The sequence below is a fragment of the Coregonus clupeaformis genome, chromosome 39 (assembly GCF_020615455.1).
Source record: "Coregonus clupeaformis isolate EN_2021a chromosome 39, ASM2061545v1, whole genome shotgun sequence".
Classification (NCBI taxonomy): domain Eukaryota; kingdom Metazoa; phylum Chordata; class Actinopteri; order Salmoniformes; family Salmonidae; genus Coregonus; species Coregonus clupeaformis.
The window spans coordinates 3,988,899-4,011,530 of NC_059230.1; the positions used below are offsets into that span (position 1 = coordinate 3,988,899).

Here is a 22,632-nt window from a genome sequence, read left to right on the forward strand (position 1 = left end):
TATGGGGTTGAGATCTGGAGACTGGCTAGGCCACTCCAGGACCTTGAAATGCTTCTTACGAAGCCACTCCTTCGTTGCCCGGGCGGTGTGTTTGGGATCATTGTCATGCTGAAAGACCCAGCCACGTTTCATCTTCAATGCCCTTGCTGATGGAAGGAGGTTTTCACTCAAAATCTCACGATACATGGCCCCATTCATTCATCCTTTACACGGATCAGTCGTCCTGGTTCCTTTGCAGAAAAACAGCCCCAAAGCATGATGTTTCCACCCCCATGCTTCACAGTAGCTATGGTGTTCTTTGGATGCAACTCAGCATTCTTTGTCCTCCAAACACGACAAGTTGAGTTTTTACCAAAAAGTTCTATTTTGGTTTCATCTGACCATATGACATTCTCCCAATCCTCTTCTGGATCATCCAAATGCACTCTAGCAAACTTCAGATGGGCCTGGACATGTACTGGCTTAAGCAGGGGGACACGTCTCGCACTGCAGGATTTGAGTTCCTGGCGGCGTAGTGTGTTACTGATGGTAGGCTTTGTTATTTTGGTCCCAGCTCTCTGCAGGTCATTCACTAGGTCCCCCCGTGTGGTTCTGGGATTTTTGCTCACCGTTCTTGTGATCATTTTGACCCCACGGGGTGAGATCTTGCGTGGAGCCCCAGATCGAGGGAGATTATCAGTGGTCTTGTATGTCTTCCATTTCCAAATAATTGCTCCCACAGTTGATTTCTTCAAACCAAGCTGCTTACCTATTGCAGATTCAGTCTTCCCAGCCTGGTGCAGGTCTACAATTTTGTTTCTGGTGTCCTTTGACAGCTCTTTGGTCTTGGCCATAGTGGAGTTTGGAGTGTGACTGTTTGAGGTTGTGGACAGGTGTCTTTTATACTGATAACAAGTTCAAACAGGTGCCATTAATACAGGTAACGAGTGGAGGACAGAGGAGCCTCTTAAAGAAGAAGTTACAGGTCTGTGAGAGCCAGAAATCTTGCTTGTTTGTAGGTGACCAAATACTTATTTTCCACCATAATTTGCAAATAAATTCATTAAAAATCCTACAATGTGATTTTCTGGAGAAAATAAATCTCAATTTGTCTGTCATAGTTGACGTGTACCTATGATGAAAATTACAGGCCTCTCTCATCTTTTTAAGTGGGAGAACTTGCACAATTGGTGGCTGACTAAATACTTTTTTTCCCCACTGTATGTGCTTTCTTGAGCAGGGGGACCTTGCAGGCCCTTTCCAATTGTTTTCTTGGTGACTATGGTCCCAGCTGCTTTGAGATCATTGACAAGATCCTCCCATGTAGTTCTGGGCTGATTCCTCACCGTTCTCATGATCATTGCAACTCCACGAGGTGAGATCTTGCATGGAGCCCCAGGCCGAGGGATATTGACAGTTATTTTGTGTTTCTTCCATTTGCGAATAATCGCACTAACTGTTGTCACCTTCTCACCAAGCTGCTTGGCGATGGTCTTGTAGCCCATTCCAGCCTTGTGTAGGTCTACAATCTTGTCCCTGACATCCTTGGAGAGCTCTTTGGTCTTGGCCATGGTGGAGAGTTTGGAATCTGATTGATTGATTGCTTCTGTGGACAGATGTATTTTATACAGGTAACAAACTGAGATTAGGAGCACTCCCTTTAAGAGTGTGCTCCTAATCTCACCTCGTTACCTGTATAAAAGACACCTGGGAGCCAGAAATCTTTCTGATTGAGAGGGGGTCAAATACTTATTTCCCTCATTAAAATGCAAATCAATTTATAACATTTTTGACATGCGTTTTTCTGGATTTTTGTTGTTGTTATTCTGTCTCTCACTGTTCAAATAAACCTACCATTAAAATTATAGACTGATAATTTATTTGTCAGTGAACAAATGTACAAAATCAGCAGGGGATCAAATACTTTTTTCCCTCACTGTATCTGTTCTCTCTCTCTCTGTGGTTCTAATCTGGAAAAACACTCAGTATTGTTTGACCTCATCAATGGCTCAGGAGAGAGAGAGAACGTGCTAATGACAGAGAGGACATATGGAAGGAGGAATATAAAAATGAGGCTGCAAGGGACAGCATCAGGGAAAGAGGGAGAAAGAGAGATATAGCTAATCCTCTCCCCCCTCCCTCCCGCTCTCCATGACTGTACATCACCAAAGGGAGAAGGCAGGAAACAAAACAGCCCTAAGCACCAGCTCCTCCTCCTCTCTTCCCCTTCTCTCCTCCTTCCTCTAAGACTCCCTGTCTTTTTTCCCTCTCTCCGTCCCTTCTGTCCCCCTCGACCTGTTCCTCTCCTCTCCTCTCTTCTCACCACTGGTTTTGTTCTCTTCTGGAGTTCTCTTCTCATTGACATTCAGTCCAGCTCTGAGGCTAGTCACAGGGAAACCACAGCAAAACACCATTCTCAAACACAAATACGCACACACACACATGCATGGACGTGCACACACTCACACACTTCCCAGTGGGAGATGCTGATAAATCACTCTCTGGGCTTACAGCTCCATCTTTCCATCTCTCCCTCTCTTCTTCTCTCTTCCTTTCGCTCCCTCTCTCCCTGTCCCATGACCTCCCTGGCATTATAAAGCGCTCCTCTTTCATCTTTCTCTTCTCTCACACCCTTCTCATCCCATCTCCCACTCTCGCTTAGCCACAATGACCTCTCTTTAGGTTACATTCTCTCTATCATTTAAGTATTCCTTCCCCCCACCCAACCACCTGATACTAAATGTTGTCTAGTGGTATTGTATTGTATTTGTAATGGATCCCCATTAGCTGCTGCCAAGGCAGCAGCTACTCTTCCTGGTATCCAAACATATTAAAGCACTTACATTACATATAAAACAAGATAAAACAGCACATCATATAACATTATTACACAACTACATATCTACAATACAATGTTTAATACCACCATACAACAATATCACAATGTGTGCGTATGCATGTGTCTGTACCTTTGTGTGTGTCTCTTCACAGTCCCCTTTGTTCCATAAGGTGTAATTTTACCTGTTTAAAAAAAAACTGATTCTACTGCTTGCACCTGATGTGGAATGACAGTTGAATTTAGCTGCCATCAAAGACAAAGGAAGTGGGTGGAGCGATAGAGAGCGGGAAACTAGAGCTAGACTATATAGATGGTGGGCAGAAAGGGAGAGGCTCTGCAGACTAGCACTACTTTGTTAAATTGTAATAAAGTAAAAATCTTCATTCTACAAAAACTCTGGAAGAACTTTGATTTTTAATAAAGTATAGCGATTAATTTCCACAACAGTAGTCATGGCTCTATGTAGTACTGTGCGCCTCCCATAGTCTGTTCTGGACTTGGGGATTGTGAAGAGACCTCTGTTGGCATGTCTTGTGGGGTATGCATGGGTGTCCGAGCTGTGTGCTATTATTTTAAACAGACAGCTCGGTACATTCAGCTTGTAAATACCTCTCACAAATACAAGTAGTGATGAAGTCAATCACTCCTCCACTTTGAGCCAGGAGATATTGACATGCATGTCATTAATGTTAGCTCTCCGTGTACATTTAAGGGCCAGATGTGCTGCCCTGTTCTGAGCCAACTGCAATTTTCCCAAGTCCCTCTTTGTGGCACCTGACCACACTACTGAAAAGTAGTCTAGGTGCAACAAAACTAGGGCATGTAGGACCTGCCTTGTTGATAGTGTTGTTAAGAAGGCAGAGCAGCGCTTTATTATAGACAGACTTCTCCCCATCTTAGCTACTGTTGTATCAATATGTTTTGACCATGACAGTTTACAATCCAGTGTTACTCTAAGCAGTTTAGTCACCTCAACTTGCTCAATTGCCACATTATTCATTACGAGATGTAGTTGAGGTTTAGGGTTTAGTGAATGATTTGTCCCAAATACAATGCTTTTAGTTTTGGAAATATTTAGGACTAACTTATTCCTTGCTACCCATTCTGAAACTAACTGCAGTTATTTGTTAAGTGTTGCAGTTATTTCAGTTGCTGTAGTAGCTGACGTGTACAGTCGTGGTCAAAAGTTTTGAGAATGACACAAGTATTGGTCTTCACAAAGTTCGCTGCTTCAGTGTTATGAGATATTTTTGTCAGATGTTACTATGGTATACTGAAGTATAATTACAAGCATTCCATAAGTGTCAAAGGCTTTTATTGACAATTACATTAAGTTTATGCAAAGAGTCAATATTTGCAGTGTTGACCCTTCTTTTTCAAGAGCTCTGCAATCCGCCCTTGCATGCTGTCAATTTATTTCTGGGCCACTTCCTGACTGATGGAAGCCCATTCTTGCATAATCAATGCTTGGAGTTTGTCAGAATTTGTGGGTTTTTGTTTGTCCACCTGCCTCTTGAGGATCGACCACAAGTTCTCAATGGGATTAAGGTCTTGGGAGTTTCCTGGCCATGGAGCCACAATGTTGATGTTTTGTTCCCCGAGCCACTTAGTTATCACTTTTGCCTTATGGCAAGGTGCTCCATCATGCTGGAAAAGGCATTGGTCATCACCAAACTGTTCTTGGATGGTTGGGAGAAGTTGCTCTCGGAGGATGTGTTGGTACCATTCTTTATTCATGGCTGTGTTCTTAGGCAAAATTGTGAGTGAGCCCACTGGCTGAGAAGCAACCCCACACATGAATGGTCTCAGGATGCTTTACTGTTGGCATGACACAGGACTGATGGTAGCGCTCACCTTGTCTTCTCTGGACAAGGTGTTTTCCGGATGCCCCAAACAATCGGAAAGGGGATGCATCAGAGAAAATGACTTTACCCCAGTCCTCAGCAGTCCAATCCCTGTACCTTTTGCAGAATATCAGTCTGTCCCTGATGTTAATCCTGGAGAGAAGTGGCTTCTTTGCTGCCCTTCTTGACACCAGACCATACTCCAAAAGTCTTTGCCTCACTGTGCGTGCAGATGCACTCACACCTGCCTGCTGCCATTCCTGAGCAAGCTCTGCACTGGTGGTGCCCCGATCCCGCAGCTGAATCAACTTTAGGAGACGGTCCTGGCGCTTGCTGGACTTTCTTGGGCGCCCTGACACCTTCTTCACAACAATTGAACCACTCTCCTTGAAGATCTTGATGATCCGATAAATGGTTGATTTAGGTGAAGCCCTTTTTGTGCAAAGCAATGATGACGGCACGTGTTTCCTTGCAGGTCACCATGGTTAACAGAGGAAGAACAATGATTTCAAGCACCACCCTCCTTTTAAAGCTTCCAGTCTGTTATTCTAACTCAATCAGCATGACAGAGTGATCTCCAGCCTTGTCCTCGTCAACACTCTCACCTGTGTTAACGACAGAATCACTGACATGATGGCAGCTGGTCCTTTTGTGGCAGGGCTGAAATGCAGTGGAAATGTTTTTGGGGGATTAAGTTCATTTTCATGGCAAAGAGGGACTTTGCAATTAATTGCAATTCATCTGATCACGCTTCATGACATTCTGGAGTATATGCAAATTGCCATCATCAAAACCAGCAGCAGACTATGATCAATAATGTCAAAAGCTGCACTGAGGTCTAACAAGATAGCCCCAACAATCATTTTATCATCAATTTCTCTCAGCCAATCATCAGCCATTTGTGTAAGTGCTGGGCTTGTTGAGTGTCCTTCCCTATAAGCGTGCTGAAAGTCTGTTAGTTTGTTTACTGTGAAATAGCATTGTACCTGGTCAAACAATTTTTTCCAGAAGTTTACTAAGGGTTGGTAACAGGCTGATTGGTCGGCTATTTGAGCCAGTAAAGGGGGTTTTACTATTCTTGGGTAGCGGAATGACTTTAGCTTCCCTCCAGGCCTGAGGGCACACACTTTCATAATTTGGTCAGATATACTTGAATGTGTAGTGTCAGTGTTTGTTGCTGGCATGTCATACCTACGTTTGTTTATCTTTCCAATGAAGAAGTCATTAAAGTAGTTGGCAATATCAGTTGGTTTTGTGATGAATGAGCCATCTGATTCAACGAATGATGGAGCCGAGTTTGCCTTTTTTCCCAACATTTAATTTAAGTTGCTTCAAAGCTTTTTACTATCATTCTTTGTCATTGATTTTTGTTTCATAGTATAGTTTCTTTTTCTTTAGTTTAGTCACATGATTTCTTAATTTGCAGTATGTTTGCCAATCAGTTGGGCTGCCAGACTTATTTGCCATACCGTTTGCCTCATCCCTCTCAACCATACAATTTTTCAATTCCTCATCAATCCAAGGGGATTTAACTGTTTCTATAGTGATTTTCTTAATGGGTGCGTGCTTATTAGTAACTGGAATAAGTAATTTCATAAATGTGTCAAGTGCAGCGTCTGGTTGCTCCTCATTACACACCACAGACCAGCAAATATTCTTTACAACATCAACATATGAATCACTACAAAACGTATTGTATGACCTCTTATACACTATATTAGGCCCAGCCTTTGGAACTTTGGTTTTTTGCTAGAGATGGCTACTATATTGTGATCATTACATCCTACGGATTTGGATACTGCTTTGAAGCAATTTTCTGCAGCATTAGTAAAGTTGTGATAAATACATGTTGATGATTTCATTCCTGTGCGGTTTGTAAATACCCTGGTAGGTTGACTGACAACCTGAACCAGGTTGCAGGAACTGGTTACAGTTTGACGTTTTTTCTTGAGTGGCCAGCTTGATGAGAGCCAGTCAATATTTAAATCACCCAGAAAATATAGTTCTCCATTGATATCACATACATTATCAAGCATTTCACACATATTATCCAGATACTGACTGTTAGCACTTGGTGGTCTATAGCAGCTTCCCACACGAATGGGCTTTAGGTGAGGCAGATGAACCTGTAGCCATTTTACTTCAACAGTATTTAACATGAGATCCTCTCTAAACTTTACAGGAATGTGGTTCTGAATATAGACCGCAACACCACCGCCATTGGCATTTCTGTCTTTTCTGTAAATGTTATAACCATGTATTGCTACCACTGTATCATCAAATGTATTATCTAAGTGAGTTTCAGAGATAGTCAGAATATGAATGTCATCTGTTACAAGCAAGTTTTTGACTTCATGGATCTTGTTTCTCAGGCTGCAAATGTTAATATGGGCTATTTTTAGCACTTTTCTGGATTGCTTGATTGTTTTTAATGCTTTACTAGGAAGCTTATCAGAAGTAGACTTGCTCATGTTATTTATATTGGAGCTGATAGAGCAGGGTGAGCTGCACACAATGGTCTTCCTACTAGGTTACACCGCCTCAGTGCTAACAGTGTAACTCTGGTTCATAGGCTCATGATTACTGCATACAATAACTGTAGGATCAACAGAGGTATTCAGGGCAATTAGGGGGACATAAATTAAAGTTACATACATTGTGTATGCCAATGCCCCTAGGATAATGTACATTTGATGGTAGCCATCTCTACCTCCCAACCAACCACCTGATACTTTATGTTGTCTAGTGATAGCCATCTCTACCTCCAAACTAGCCTCTGCCATTCCATCTTAACTCCTCCTCTACATTTACTGGATTGGTTGAAGAGTGCAGAAGAGAACCTCCCCCCGACAGTTGTTTTCTTCTCGTCAAGATCAGTATGTAGGGGATCTTGTTTCAGGCGTTTCTTTTACACCTGTTACGCTAGGTTACCTCCCAAACAACCACCTGATAATGAATGTTGTCTGGTGGTAGCCATCTCTACCTCCCAACCCAACCAGAGGGGTATACTACAAAGCAGCATCAATGAGTTAGCCGTTAACTTGCCTAAATATTCTTACGCAACTTTTAATTTTTTTAGAAAGATACGTTTGAAATGGAAATGACTCAACAACCAAAAACACATCTAAGTTTATCATTCTTAATGAACCAGAAAAAGTGTGATCCTGCTTTGTAGATGTAACATAGTAAACAAAATCTGGGAAACTCAAATTAGAATATGTTACGTTTAGTTTGGTATGTATTAATTTGTTAATGTCCATCATTCATTTCGTACATGTTATGTATGATAACACGTATGATATGTAACTATTTGTTGTGGCTAACGTTAGCTAGGCTAGGGGTTAAGGTTAGGGTTAGGAGTCAGGTTAAAGGGTTAAGGTTTGGGTTAGCTAACATGCTAAGTAGTTGCAAAGTAGCTAAAGAGTAGTAAGTAGTTGCAAATTAAGTAGTTGCAACTAGCAAAAATTGCCCGTGATGAGATTCAAACATGCAACCTTTAGGTTGTTAGATGTTCGCGTTACATCCAATCACATTTCATTTGTCACATGCGTGGAATACAACAGGTGTAGACTTTACAGTGAAATGCTTACCTACGAGCCCTTAACCAACACTGAAGAATTAAAAAGTAAGAAACATTAGCTAAATAATAAAATAACAATAACGAGGCTGTATAGAAGGAGTACCAGTACCGAATCACTGTGCAGGCATACAAGATACTTGAGGCAGTGGAGGCTGCTGAGGGGAGGGTGGCTCATAAATGGCTGCAATGGAGTCAATGGAATGGTATCAACCAATGGAAACCAAGTTTGATACATTTCCATGGACTCCATTCCAGCCATTATTATAAGTCGCCCTCCCCTCAGCAGCCTCCACTGACTTGAGGTAATATGTTCATGTAGGTAGGGAGTAAAAGTGACTAGGCAATCAGGATAGATAATAAACAGAGTAGCAGCAGCGCATGTTAAGTGTGAAAGCGTGTCAATATGTGTGTGTGGCATCAATATGATTGTGTGTGTTTTGTGTGTGTGAGTGTACGTAGTGTGTGTGTGTGTGTATATGTTGGAGTGTCAGTGTAGTATGTGTGAGTGTGTGGGCCTAGTGAGTGTGTATAGAGCTAGTGCAAGAGAGTCAGTACAATAAAAAGGGGATTAATGCAAATAGTCCGGGTGGCCATTTGATTAACTGTTGCAGTAGTCTTATTGCTTGGGGGTAGAAGCTACGGTACCGCTTGCCATGCGGTAGCAGAGAGAACAGCTATGAGTTGGGTGGCTGGAGTCTTCGACAATTTTTAGGGCCTTCATCTGACACCGCCAGGTATCTGATGGCAGGGAGCTCGGCCCCAGTGATGTACTGGGCCGTACCCACTACCCTCTGTAGCGCCTTGCGGTCGGATGCCAAGCAGTTGCCGTACAAAGCAGTGATGCAGCCAGTCAAGATGCTTTTAATGGTGCAGTTGTAGAACTTTTGGAGGATCTGAAGGCCCATTCCAAATATTTTCATCCTCCTGAGGCGAAAGAACCACACCTGGGTGGAAGCATTTGCTTTCAATATACTTTATATCCCTCAATTACTCAAGTGTTTACCTGTATATCCATAGTGTGTCAGATACTGTGCGTGTTTACCCTTCACGTCTGCTCAGATGTCTGTGCCATTCATAGAAAGGTCAGCATAGCTGAGGAATTCCTCTGGAGGAGAGCTCTGCTTATTCAGGCTGGTCTCAGACTAGACGTAACATAGGAAATGAAAATAAGGGACACTGAAATTAGCATGAAATGTTGCGTTTGGTATGGTTACATAAGGCATAAACAAAAGGAGGGTGGTTAGTTGGGGTAGCTAGTTGGGGTAGCATTTGAGATAATTAGCAACTACTTAATACTTTTTAGCTACTTTGCAACTACTTAGCATGTTAGCTAACCTTTCCAATAACCCCTAGCCTAGCTAACGTTAGCCACTTAGCTAACGCTATCTTTAGCCACCTAGTCAAAGTTAGACAAATTGTAATTCGTGACATATCATTCAAAATGGACATTCATAAATGAACACATACCACACCAAATGTATCATACAGTATCATACTGATTTGAGTGTTTTTTTTAATTTACATTTACTATGTTACTTCTACTCCTGAGGCCAGGTTGGCTTATTCTGAGCAGTGCTGAGGGAAGCAGTCTTGGCATTAAGGACCTGACAAGACACATTCTCCTGTAAAGGGAACACGAGTAGTTAACCACTTGTTAACCATGTATTTTGAGTTACCAAGTTGTCTCATGTTAATGCTATATTTGGCTGAGTAGTTGTCATCTGTTAGCCTATAATTAGCAGAAACATGCTCTGTACACACACACCACATCTTGATTACAAACAGCTCAAAGACATTCTGGCCTGGAGCATTCCCACTTGGAAGTTTTTAATTCACAAGCACAGTCCAAGTAATGGTCAACTGAAATCACACGGCAACTGAGACAAACACACCAACATGGATATCATCCATTACAGAACTCAAGGTTATATTAAGTCAAACTCTGTATTTCCTGACACAAATAAGTAAGCTAAAAAAAGAAACAAGCAAAACCGTTCAGGGCATACATTGGAAAATCCTGGCATGAAATCTTCCTATACATGTCTGTTTCATTGTTTACCGTTTTTATAATATGTAAATTGTAAAATCTTCCAGACTCCAGCGCCACATTTCACGGTAGCCTCGGTGTGTAAAAATGTAATTGCACAGTGCCACCTGCTGGTGGACACAGCAGTACAGCACCCAGTGTCCTCTCAGCTATGCCAAGATCCTCCAGTCCAGTAGTTTTAAAACCTCTCGGGACAGCCAGACGTTTCACAATGTTGTTGTAGCTCTGAACTAGCTCACCTGATTCACCTAGTCAAGAGCTTGATGATTAGTTGACAAGTTGAATCAGGTGTGTTAGCTCTGGAATAGATCAAAAACATGGAACGGCTGGGGATCTCTGAGGAGAGGTTTGAGAACCACTGCATCCAGACTAGTACAACTAGAATAAAACAAATGTTCATGATGCATATGATATACGTAAATAATTAGCCTGGTCCACCATCCTGACCTCAGCGCGCGCTCTCGCTCGTTTCATTTCGCTTATAATGTAAATGGCGAGATCAGGACGGCCGTAGGAGGCTACAAACTAATACAGAGGAGAAAAATCCAAAGGGAAGAAAAGGGACAGATATTTCCTTGACATAACTGGTAGAGTGTTACTGAATGTGTATGTGAGTACACATTCAGAATGATACAGAACATAGGTATTCATATGGACATTTCAACTGAGTTCAGTAAGAACAGCTGTCCATGTACTGCGTGTGTGTTGGTATGTAGTTATACACATTTCCTTTTGTGTATGACAGGGTGTGTGTGTGCCTGTATATGTGTGTGCCTGTATATGTGTGTGTGTGTGTGTGTGTGTGTGTGTGTGTGTGCGCGCGCGTGAACAGACAATCTTGCTGTGTTTAAGAGTCGTCTCCGTTGGCGCTATCGCCATCATCCTCTCCTTCCTCCTCCTCATCGTCATCTTCCCTTCCTCGACTCTTCACCTGCAGAGAACATTCAATAAGCTGATATTAGACACTCATTCCCAAATGTCACCATATGCCCTATATAGTACACTACTTTAAACCAGGACATGGTCAAAATTAGTGCACTATATATGAAATAGGGTGCCATTTGGGAGGCATTCACTGCTTCCTCCTCAATGTTCACACTACACCTCAAGCACTTCTCCATTCCCCTCCTTCCCTACCCCACTCAAGTGTCCACTCAAGTACTGATCTCGCCTCTCCTAAATCTCCGCCCCCTCAGTCTGCTCCGCTCACCTCATCCATCACCCCCGCACCTCCTCCTCCGCTCTCCTTCCTCCTCCTCTCCCATTCCCCTTTTACCTCCTCTCCTCCCTCATCCCCCTCTCACCTCCTCCTCCTCCTCCTCCAGTAGGTCTCCCTCCTCCTCTTCTGAGTCATTGAGCAGTTGGCTCTCCCTCTTCAAGCTCTCCTCCTTCTTTCCTCCGCAGTGGAGGAGAGGAGACACCTCCCCGAGTTCAGGCTTCCCACTACTCTTCATGTCTGGAGATAAGAGAGATGGGAGGGGGAGAGAGAGAAGAGAGATGGGAGATGAGAGATGGGAGAGAGAGAGAGAGAGATGAGAGATGGGGGAGGGGGGAGAGAGAGAGAGAGAGGGAGAGGGGAGAGAGAGATGGGAGTGGGAGAGAGGGAGAGGGGAGAGAGAGATGGGAGTGGGAGAGAGAGATGGGAGTGGGAGTTTTATTGATAAACAAAAATGTGTTGTTTCATACCTAATATGTCTGAAAACGCAGTGGGCAACAAGTGTACTTCCATCACTAGTGTCTGTGTACTTCCTGACTAGTGTCTGTGTACTTCCTGACTAGTGTCTGTGTACTTCCTGACTAGTGTCTGTCCCGTCCTACCTAACTTCTTGGTGTGGTCCTTCTCCATGCGTTCTAGACTCTCCAGCAGGTAGTCAACCTTGTGTTTGATCTGGGTCAGCTCTCTCTTGATGGTCTGCAGGTCATCTGCCTTCACTGGGTTAGAGAGAGGGGAGAGTCAGAGGCATTCAATAACAGTAGGTATGGATTTCACTTCCATATAATGAACATGGATACATGCGTCTACAGGGTAAATTATCTGAGTCAATTCAGAGTTAGTAAGTGTGTGTGCTTATATTGGTGTTTGATTCACGGGACCACCCATACGTAAATACCCTAGCATTGTGGGTTTGATTCACGGGACCACCCATACGTAAATACCCCAGCATTGTGGGTTTGATTCACGGGACCACCCATACGTAAATACCCCAGCATTGTGGGTTTGATTCACGGGACCACCCATACGTAAAAACACATGCATGCATGACTAAGTCGCTATGGATAAAAGCATCTGCTAAATGGCAAATATTATCATATACTCTGGAGTATAAAATACATTAAGAACACCTGCTCTTTCCATGACAGACCGACCAGGTGAATGATATGACCCTTTCTTGATGTCACTTGTTAAATACACTTCAAATCAGTGTAGATGAAGGGGAGGAGACAGATTAAAGAAGGATTTTTAAACCTTGAGACATGGATTGTGTATATGTGCCATTCAGAGGGTGAATGAGCAAGACAAAAGATTTAAGTGCCTTTAAACGGGGTATGATAATAGGTGCCAGGCACACTGGTTTGAGACAAGAATTGCAATGCTGCTGGGTTTTTCACGCTCAACAGTTTCCTGTGTGTATCAAGAATGGTCCACCACCCAAAGGACATCCAGCCAACTTGACACAACTGTGGGAAGCATGGAGGTCAACATGGGCCAGCATCCCTGTGGAACACTTTCGACACCTTGTAGAGTCCATGCCCCGACGAATTGAGTCTGTTCTGAGGGCAAAAAGGGGGAGGATTCCACTCAGTATTAGGAAGGTGTTCCTGATGTCTGGTACACTCAGTGTATATTATCACTGTCGGAAGTGTCAAAAGCATCTGTAATTCCATGTATGTGTGTGGTACTGACTGGTGCGTGAGGTGGAGACCCTGCTCTGGCTGCTCCTGGAGGATGAGAAGTTGGTCTTGGTGCGTCGGCTGGCCCCTCCTCCTCCACCTCCTCTTCCTCCACCACCTCCGCTCAAACTGACCCGGGGCCGCTTGGAGGGGATCACCGCCCGGGACAGGGGGGGAGGAGGCGGAGGAGGCACGCGGGACTGGTACGGGTACATCCTACAACGGCAACACACACACCAAAAAGATCAAATCTTTATCCCTTTGTCAGTACAGTATGTGTGGCAACTGAGAAAGGAAGGCTTACCGGTCGTAGTAATCTCTCTGGAAGTCATATTCCAAATCAAATGAAGAACTGAGGAGGAAAGCAACAAGAAAAAGAAAGAGGGAGAGATACAGAGAGAGACAAAAGAGAGAGAGGGGGACAGGGAGTGAGAGACAGCATGGTCGGAACAGTAGATTGCATAGTTCAACATTTACATGAATTTCTTTTTATACAAAAGGATTGACTGAAGCACTTGGTAAAGATCCTATTTAAATTCACAGAGCGAGGAGGCACACCTGTACATGTCTCCTGCAGAGCGCTTAACAGTCTTCAATCTCTGATGCTTCGGTTCACAAGCGAGGTTAATGTCTGAGAGAGAGGAGAGAAAGAGAGACAGAAAGAGCAGAGAAAGGAGGAGAATGAGAGAAAGTTTAATCAAGAAGGGGCGTCAAATCCAAAAGATCACATCTCCATATATACTATGCCTTTAGAAGAGGGAAACCTATTGGCGGTAAAGGGAGGACAAGGGAGAAAGGGAGGAAACGGTGGTCCAGGTTCTTACCCAGCACCTGTCCTACGATCATCCTCCCATCCTCGCCCCCTACGGCAGCCCGGGCGTTCCTCTCGTTGGCGTACTGGACGAAAGCGAACCCCTTGTGCACGGAGCAGCCCACTATCTTGCCGTACTTGCTGAAGATTAACAAGGTTACGTTATTGCCCAATGTACAACAAATGGAAACGTGTCTTCTGCTTCAGCCCAACCTCTCCAAAGAAACAGATACACAGGGGCTTGAGAGGTTGGAGCAGAGATCAGCCATAGTACTAGGCTTGCAAAATTCTGGTAACTTTCCCAAAATTCCCCAGTTTTCCAGAAATCGTGGTTAGACGATTCCAGATTTCCTGCTTATACCCTCCTGATTGCGGAAATTTTTCCAACCAAGATGAAAAAAGTATATACACTGAACAACTATATAAACGCAACATGTAAAGTGTTGGTCCCATGTTTCATGAGTTGAAATAAAAAATACCAGAAATGTTCCATTCTCACAAAAAGCTTATTTCTCTCCAATTCTTGGAGCAAATTTGTTTACATCCCTGTTAGTGAGCATTTCTCCATTGCCAAGATAATCCATCCACCTGACAGGTGTGGCATATCAAGAAGCTGATTAATCATTACACAGGTGCACCTTATGCTGGGGACAATAAAAGGCCACTAAAATGTGCAGTTTTGTCACACAACACAATGCCACAGATGTCACAAAGTTGAGGGAGTGTGCAATTGGCATGCTGACTGCAGGAATGTCCACCAGAGCCGTTGCCAGATAATTGTATGTTAATTTCTCTACCATAAGCTGCCTCCAATACCATTTTAGAGAACTTCTGTCTGTAATAAAGCCCTTTTGTGGTGAATAATTACATCTGATTGGCTGGACCTGGCTCCCCAGTGGGTGGGCCTGGCTGCCAAGTCAGTGGGCCTATGGCTGCACAGTCATGTGAAATCCATAGGTTAGGGACTAATGAATTCATTTAAATTGACTGATTTCCTTATATGAACTGTAAAATTGTTTCATGTTGTGTTTATATTTTTGTTCAGTAATCTATATAAATAAAAGGGGAATTTAGAGAAAGTTACTGGAATTGTGCAACCCTACATAGTACCGTCCATGCTCCCGACCTGAAGATGGCCTCCACGTCTGCCTTGGTGACCAGGAGAGTGTTGAGGTTCCCGATGAAGACCCGGGAGTTGAGTGAGCGAGGGTCCGTCTTGTTGGTAACGTTGCCAGCCATCAGGCTAGTGGTGGTGGGAGACCGGCTGGGTTGTTTATGAGAAGGGGATGAAAAGGAGAAGAGCGGGGAAACAGAGGGGAGAGAGAGAGAGAGAGAAGCTGAGTGTGTGGATATGCGTGTGTGTGCCTGTTTGGGGATGCTTTTCAACATAAACTGGACCTGATTTCAGAGTGTGTGTGTCAGCTGTCTGTTTACATACACACACACAACCGGTTGTTTAAAACAAGCAACCCCTTCATTGTGTATCTAGGTGACTTTGGGTGATGGCTCACAGTACATGGCGACTGTATAGGAGGACTTTGGTGTGCCTATAATCTAATGTAATGGTTTTGTTCACAGGAAGGTGGGTGGGGGTTGTTATTTTCACACACACCATGTTTGTCAACAGCCATTTTGCACAGATTTCAGGGTCTGTTCCTACATCTATAGAACATATAGGCAGGGTTGAAATAGCCAGAACTCACTCCATATTGCCTGTACCCTGGACGGTCGTGGTCTGCCTGCCTGCCTACCTGTTTCTGTTGGAGAGAAGAGTGTCATTATTGGTCAACCGAGCCGGAGCTCAGCAATGCATTGTGGGAGATTTAGTGCATCTACAGGGGCGATGTCTCTAGAATTAGAAAAGTCTCCAGAAGTTCAGTATTTCTTGTTTTTGGATTAGTGCAGCCCCCATGAGGTACTTCAGGGGAAAATATACCACACAAAAAAAAGAACGTGGAGTTGTGGCGGTAAAGGAAGAAGCCCCAAAAACCTGTTGGACGAATAGTATTATCATAACAAACAAGACTTAGCATGACAAATACGTTAGAAACTGTTTAATTGGGCAGGTCAATAGTCCCATTCAGAAAAACCCAAAGTACCTGAGCATATTGGGGTCATTAGATACACAAACAATATGATCCACAGCTGGCATGACTTTTGACTAGGGCCCATATGGGCTCAAAGGGCTCCGGTCAAAGTAGTGAACTTTGTAGGGAATAGGGTGCTATTTGGGACAAATTATATAGTATATTAGCTACCATGTGTACTCTCTTGACGCATTGCTTCTCATAAATGTTTTAACTACTTTAACAGGAAGTGATTTTAAGTCACTTGTTTTCATTATTATACATTTTTGTGGTAAATCGAATTATGGAGTCAAGTCCCAATTAGCACCCTATACCCTATATAGTGCACTACTTCTTACCAGAAGAAGCTAACCACAGGGCTGTGGTCAAAAGTAGTGCACTTTACAGGGAATAAATAGGGTGTCATTTGGGATGTAAACCAAGGGATATATGTTATTACTTGGCGTGGTGTGGGGAGGACATTCTCAAATGTCTGTTTTTGTCAATCTCAAAGCAGAGGCCCTCGTGGCTTGTGTCCACTTTCATAATGATAAAAATAAATGTTACAACAGACCACATGACACAGCCAGGGTCTCTGTACGGTGGACACACACACTCATTTCGGATTAGACTGCTGCATTGAGTCTGGGTGTCTATCCAAAAGCTTAATGCACTTTTCAGTTAGTGATTTGGCTAAGATGTGTGTTCATGTCTGGCCAGTTGACAAGGCTGGGTTAGTATCCACCAGCATCAATGAGAGGAGAACGCAGGCAGGTCATGTGACCCGAGTAAGAGGTGATATAACATGCACAGCTGTGACTATTATGGGCTGGAGAGGGACATAATCCTAGAGTCCCAATAATCTCTCCTGAAGTGTGCGGTCATTACTCCACACAAATATAAAAAGCATTTGATTGGTGGAGGCTTAGGCCAGTAGGAGCTCCACTATATTTCTTCGAGTCATTTCCTTTCAAATCAGTGTAGGGAAGTGAGCAAATGCACACTTCGGGGGGGGAGATGATTGGGACATGGCCCTAGTCTGGTTGATTCCAAACTGAAAGTCATCTGCCTCCTTTCGGGTGGTACTACACGGTGTTGTTACTACACGTTGGTGGTTGTGATGGTTACATATCGGAATATTATTTTTGACAATAACATACAGTGCTAGTTGGCTGTACCAAAACTACAGTATTTCCTTTATAGCTTGTTCTACATTTTATTTTTAAATAGGGAGCCAATTTGTTTCCAACACATTTCCATGACTGATTAAAACTTGTTTTCTCTTGTCCCTCTGCAGAAGACATGGTGAGCAATATCTTTGGAACGTCGAATCGCAATACAAATCACAGCATCGAATCGCAAAACATACAGAATCGCCATACATATCTTATTGGCACCTGAATCATGATGATGTCGTATCGTGAGATCCCTAGCCTTATTGGTGGTTCTATAATGCAGTCAGACCCTTAGTGGATTACTTAACTCCCCATTTAGAGATATTATTTTACAAGAAGTAGAAAGACACACAGCATGTAGAGTTGTTTAAGAGCGCAGAACAGTTTAGGCTTATGTTCAAGGCTTTCATTAGTGTGTGTTGTGCTTCAACAGTTGTCACATATGCAAACATCTCCAGTTAACAAGTAAGTATTTAGACAGGTCAGTATTTCTCAACTCCTGGTAAGTTGGGGGATCCCGGTTTCTCACCAGCCCCTTCGATGGTTACCCGTCACCGATTGTCAGTTACAGTGCCTTCAGAAAGTATTCATATTTATTCCGCATCTTGTGTTACATCCTGAATTTAAAATAATCTCATCCATCTACAAACAATGACAAAGTGAAAACCTGTTTTTAGAAATGTTTGCTACATTTGAGAAATTAATATCTAATTTACATTTATATACAAGTATTATCACCCGAGTCAAAACTTTGTAAAAGCACTTTTAGCAGTGATTACAGCTGTGAGTCTTTTCGGGTAAGTCTAAGATTATTATTTTCAAAAAAATGTAAGCTCTTTCCAATTGGTTGTTGATTATTAGTAGACAACCATTTTCAGGTCTTGCCATACATTTTTGAGTAGATTTAAGTCAAAACTGTAACTTGGCCACTCAGGGACATTTACTGTCTTCTTGGTAAACAACTGCAGTGTAGATTTGGCCTTGCGTTTTAAGTTATTGTCCTGCTGAAAGGTGAATTAATTTCCCAGTGTCTGGTAGAAAGCAGAATAAACCAGGTTTTCCTCTAGGATCTTGCCTGTGCTTAGCCCCATTCTGTTTATTTTTTATCCTGAAAAACTCCAGTCCTTAACAATTACAAGCATACCCATAACATGATGCAGCCACCACTATACTTGAAAATATGAAGAGTGGTACTCAGTAATGTGTTGTATTGGATTTGCCCCAAACATAACACTTTGTATTCAGGACAAAAAGTGAATTTCATTGCTACTTTTTTTTTGCAGTATTAATTTAGTGCCTTGTTGCAAACAGGATGCATTATTTTTTACAGGATTCCTTCTTTTCACTCCGTCAATTAGGTTAGTATTGTGGAGTAACTACAATGTTGTTGATCCATTCTACTATCACAGGCATTAAATTCTGTAACTGTTTTAAAGTCACCATTAGCCTCATGGTGAAATCCCTGAGTGGTTTCCTTCCTCTCCGGAAACTGAGTTAGGAAGGACGCCTGTATCTTTGTAGTGACTGGGTGTATTGATACACCATCCAAAGTGTAATTAAATAACTTCACCATGCTCAAAGGGATATTCAATGTCTTTTTTTTTTTTTTTTTTTTTTTAAATACCCATCTACCAATAGGTACCTTTCTTTGTGAGGCATTGGAAAACCTCTCTGATCTTTGTGGTTGAATCGGTTTTAAATTCACTGCTCGACTGAGGGACCATACAGATAATTGTTTGGGTGGGGTACAGAGATGAGGTTGTCATACAACAATCATGTAAAACACTATTATTGCACACAGTGAGTCCATGCATCTTGTTATGTGACTTGCTTAACACATTTTTACTCCTGAACTTATTTAGGCTTGCCGTAACAAAGGGGTTGAACACATTTCAACTTCTCATTTTATTAACTTGTAAAAATGCCAAAACAAATAATCCCACTGACATTATGGGGTATTGTGTGTAGGCCAGTGACTTTAAAAAAGAATACTCAATTTAATAATTTTAAATTCAGGCTGTGTAACAAATTGTGGAAAAAGTAAAGGGGTGTGAATACTTTCTGAAGGTGACCAATTTTAAAGTTTTTTTTTTTTTTTTATCAAGAAAACTGGAAAAGTAGGGGTTCAATGTGAAATGCAAACTACTAGGCTACTCAAAACGACTAAAAAAATGGAGAGTAGTAGCTATCACAACACAAAAGCAGCAGAAAACTACTTGCTTTAGGGATTTCCAAAAGGAGAAAAAAGGCTACTTCACAAAGGCAGAAAGAAAAATGCTAAACTAGATTCAAAATCGATGTCAACGTGGAGGTGGAAAAAAAACAGGAGACCAACTTACGATTTGTCGCTGCTCAAAAAAGATGCCTCAAAAACTAAAAAAGGGAAACAAAAAATAAAAATTAGAAGATAACACCTGTAATGTTGAACTGAACCCATAATCAGAGGCTACTAACTATGCTAATGATATAGAATTTTGAAACAAAGGATTGTGATTGTGTTAGTGGCCATATACATGTCAGGGCTGCCCAACCCTCTTCCTGGAGATCTACTGTCCTGTAGGTTCAGTCCAACACTAATTTAGCATATCTGATTCAGCTAGTTAAGGTCGTGTTGAGCAGCTAATAAGTTGAATCAGGTGTGTTAAATTAGGGTTGGACTGAAAACCCACAGGACAGTAGATCTCCAGGAAGAGGGTTGGGCAGCCCTGTGCTAAGTGGCAGCCATCTGTACATAATGTGCTGTGGGGTCAGGTGCAAAGAGCATCACTCTTAAGCTGTGTCAAGACCATGTTAGACAGATATTCCTTTCCTTCAAGACTTCTGGCCCTGTATTCACAAAGCATCTCAGAGTAGGCGTGCTGAACTAGGATCAGTTTCAGATTACAATAACTGGATGGTGGGACCTGATCCTAGACCACAACTTGTCTGAGACACTTTGTGAATGTGGGCCCAGTCCAGCAGGACATGATTAAAACGATGAAAAAACAATCCAGTCCAACTAGTCAGTTATTTGTCATGAAGGGAAGGAAGCCATTTGAGAGAATTGGGACACAGCCAGGTGAGGGAAGGAGGCCATTTGAGAGAATTGGGACAGCTGGTAGGTCTACTAGTTAGGGCTAGTAAATAAAACGTCTGGGTAAGGCCTACAAGATGATCAAAAATAAATAAAAAATAAACAGTATCCACCGGTGCAAAATCAACTCACTGAAATTGACATACTAACACAGTGCATCTTCACAGCATCAATGCATACCAACACTGCCTTAAGCAGAGGAGATTTCCTACATAAGAAGCTTTGTTCACCGATCGGCTCTAGTAGGCATAATGGACGTTGATCACATAGTAGTATGTCCACAACTATTTCAACAGGCTACACACTTGAATAATGTTCAATAAAAGCACAAATTATGGATCATGGAATTTCTCATTCTGCACAATATTTTAATTATTTATATCACAAAATGCAAAGCCAGGGTAGTCTATTTTACGATTTAACAAATGTCTTTGCTTACACAATACACCGTATTGTTCTTATTCCAGTGCAAACGAACGCCCACTTTCACTCTTCGTAGCGAAAAAAAGATATTGCCTCAAAAATTACGTCATTGTTTCGAGAAATAGGGCTAATGCAAAGAGCACTGTTGCGAACCTCAAAAATAACAAAGCCAAAAAGAAAACGTTGGAAATATTTCTGAGCAGTCAACTTCAACAACCGAAATTCAAATTACAGGGTCTTAAAATAAAGGTTGAACTGTATAAAAACCCTTTTAAAAACGTCATTCCAGGAAGGGGAAAAGACGACCATGATGTTGACCACATACTACTAGGCCTAATCATTTGTCCAGTAAGATTGGAAACAACCTTCGATCTTTCTTCACATAAATGTTTTACCATAAACACACAAAATGCTCGTATGGTAAACTTGGAAAAATGAAGGTTCAAAAGTCCTAATTCGAAAAGTAAAGCAAAAAATTACCGCTGTGTAGACAGCTAACCAACACTAGTCACGCGCAGCCCGCTTTCCACCCGTCGCTGCAACAAAATGCACGCCTTTAAAAGCCAACACAAATTCAGAGAATGCAGTCAGAAAAATCCATTAAAAATAAAAAGTCCCAAAGAGATCAGTTCAAAGTAAAAAAAAAAAAAAAAATATTCAGAAAAAGGTTCTCGATTCAAAATACTCACCAGGAGCTCAATTATTTAAAAATGAGTACAATTTCGACGTTGTGTTGGTTGGTGTCTTATATGATCCGTTTCCAATTCAGTAGGCTGATACTACTGTACTGTACCTTGAAGCAGTTATCACGAAATGGCGCTGTGGCTACGCATAGCAGCTTGTTCACTCCTTATCCGGAATACTAGTATCTTATTGGATCTACTCAGTAGAATGTGACTTAAATCTCTTCGGGAATTGGTTGATGTATCACTAAGCCCCGCCTAAGAGGCGACTTCACATTCCATCTCTGAACAGAAGACTACCATCTGACTGAAACAATGCACACATGCATAAAAGTGCAATAGCCTACACTACAAAATAACACAAATATACTGAACAAAAATATAAATGCAACATGCAACAATTTCAACTATTTTACTGAATTATAGCTCATATAAGGAAATCAGTCAATTGAAATAAATAAATTAGGCCCTAATCTATGGATTTCACGACTGGGCAGAGGTGCAGCCATGGGTGGGCCTGGGAAGGCATAGGCCCACCCACTGGAGAGCCAGGCCCACCCACTGGGGAGCCAGGCCCAGCCATTCAGAATGAGTTTTTCCCCACAAATGGGCTTTTTTACAGAAATAAATACTCAGTTTCATCAGCTGTCCGGTTGGCTGGTCTCAGACGATCCCGCTGGTGAAAAAGCCGGATGTGGATCCTGGGCTGGTGTGGTTACATGTGGTCTGTGGTTGTGAGGCCGGTGGGACGTACTGCCAAATTCTCTAAACTGACGTTGGAGGCGGCTTATGGTAGAGAAATTAACATTCAATTCTCTGGCAATAGCTCTGGTGGACATTCCTGCAGTCAGCATGCCAATTGCACGCTCCCTCAAAACTTGAGACATCTGTGGCATTGTGTTGTGTGACAAAACTGTCCCCAGCGCAAGGTGCACCTGTGTAATGATCATGCTGTTTAATCAGCTTCTTCATATGCCACACCTGTCAGGTGGCTGGATTATCTTGGAAAAGGATAAATGCTCACTAACATGGATGTAAACAAATTTGTGCACGAAATTGGAGCGAAATAAGCTTTTTGTGCCTATGGAACATTTCTGGGATCTTTTATGTCAGCTCATGAAACATGGGACCAACAGTTTACATGTTGCATTTATATTTTTGTTCAGTATATATTGGTAGAAAAATGTATGTTGAATGTCAAATGCATTTTCTGACAACAA

General features: G+C 42.3%; 1 protein-coding gene across 14 annotated transcripts; it reads right to left on the reverse strand.

Moving 5' to 3' along the window:
- Nucleotides 1-10,043: 10,043 nt before the first annotated feature.
- Nucleotides 10,044-21,558, reverse strand: LOC121556269 (heterogeneous nuclear ribonucleoprotein C). 14 transcript variants are annotated; one of them, XM_041870165.2, is made up of 12 exons: nt 21,419-21,558; nt 21,210-21,265; nt 19,573-19,606; nt 15,696-15,749; nt 15,119-15,256; nt 14,006-14,133; nt 13,740-13,812; nt 13,486-13,533; nt 13,195-13,397; nt 12,108-12,221; nt 11,594-11,745; nt 10,044-11,220 (listed from the first exon to the last, which is right to left on the reverse strand). In XM_041870165.2, the coding sequence occupies exons 4-12, from the start codon at nt 15,698-15,700 to the stop codon at nt 11,137-11,139; spliced, it is 945 nt and encodes a 314-aa protein (XP_041726099.2). In that variant the 5' UTR covers nt 15,701-15,749; nt 19,573-19,606; nt 21,210-21,265; nt 21,419-21,558; the 3' UTR covers nt 10,044-11,136. The 14 variants fall into 14 exon arrangements, with proteins under 14 accessions (XP_041726099.2, XP_041726098.2, XP_041726096.2 ...); XM_041870164.2 differs by having other exon boundaries at nt 20,746-21,265; XM_041870162.2 differs by having other exon boundaries at nt 20,746-21,283.
- Nucleotides 21,559-22,632: the final 1,074 nt, after the last annotated feature.

Bases quoted from the DNA above. Each gene is read 5' to 3' on its own strand.
- LOC121556269 (XM_041870160.2), bottom strand. The intron at 13,398-13,485 runs GTAAGCCTTCCT...TTGCCGTTGTAG, and splicing joins CAGAGAGATTACTACGACCG to GATGTACCCGTACCAGTCCC. The intron at 12,222-13,194 runs GTCAGTACCACA...TCTCTAACCCAG, and splicing joins GGTCTCCACCTCACGCACCA to TGAAGGCAGATGACCTGCAG.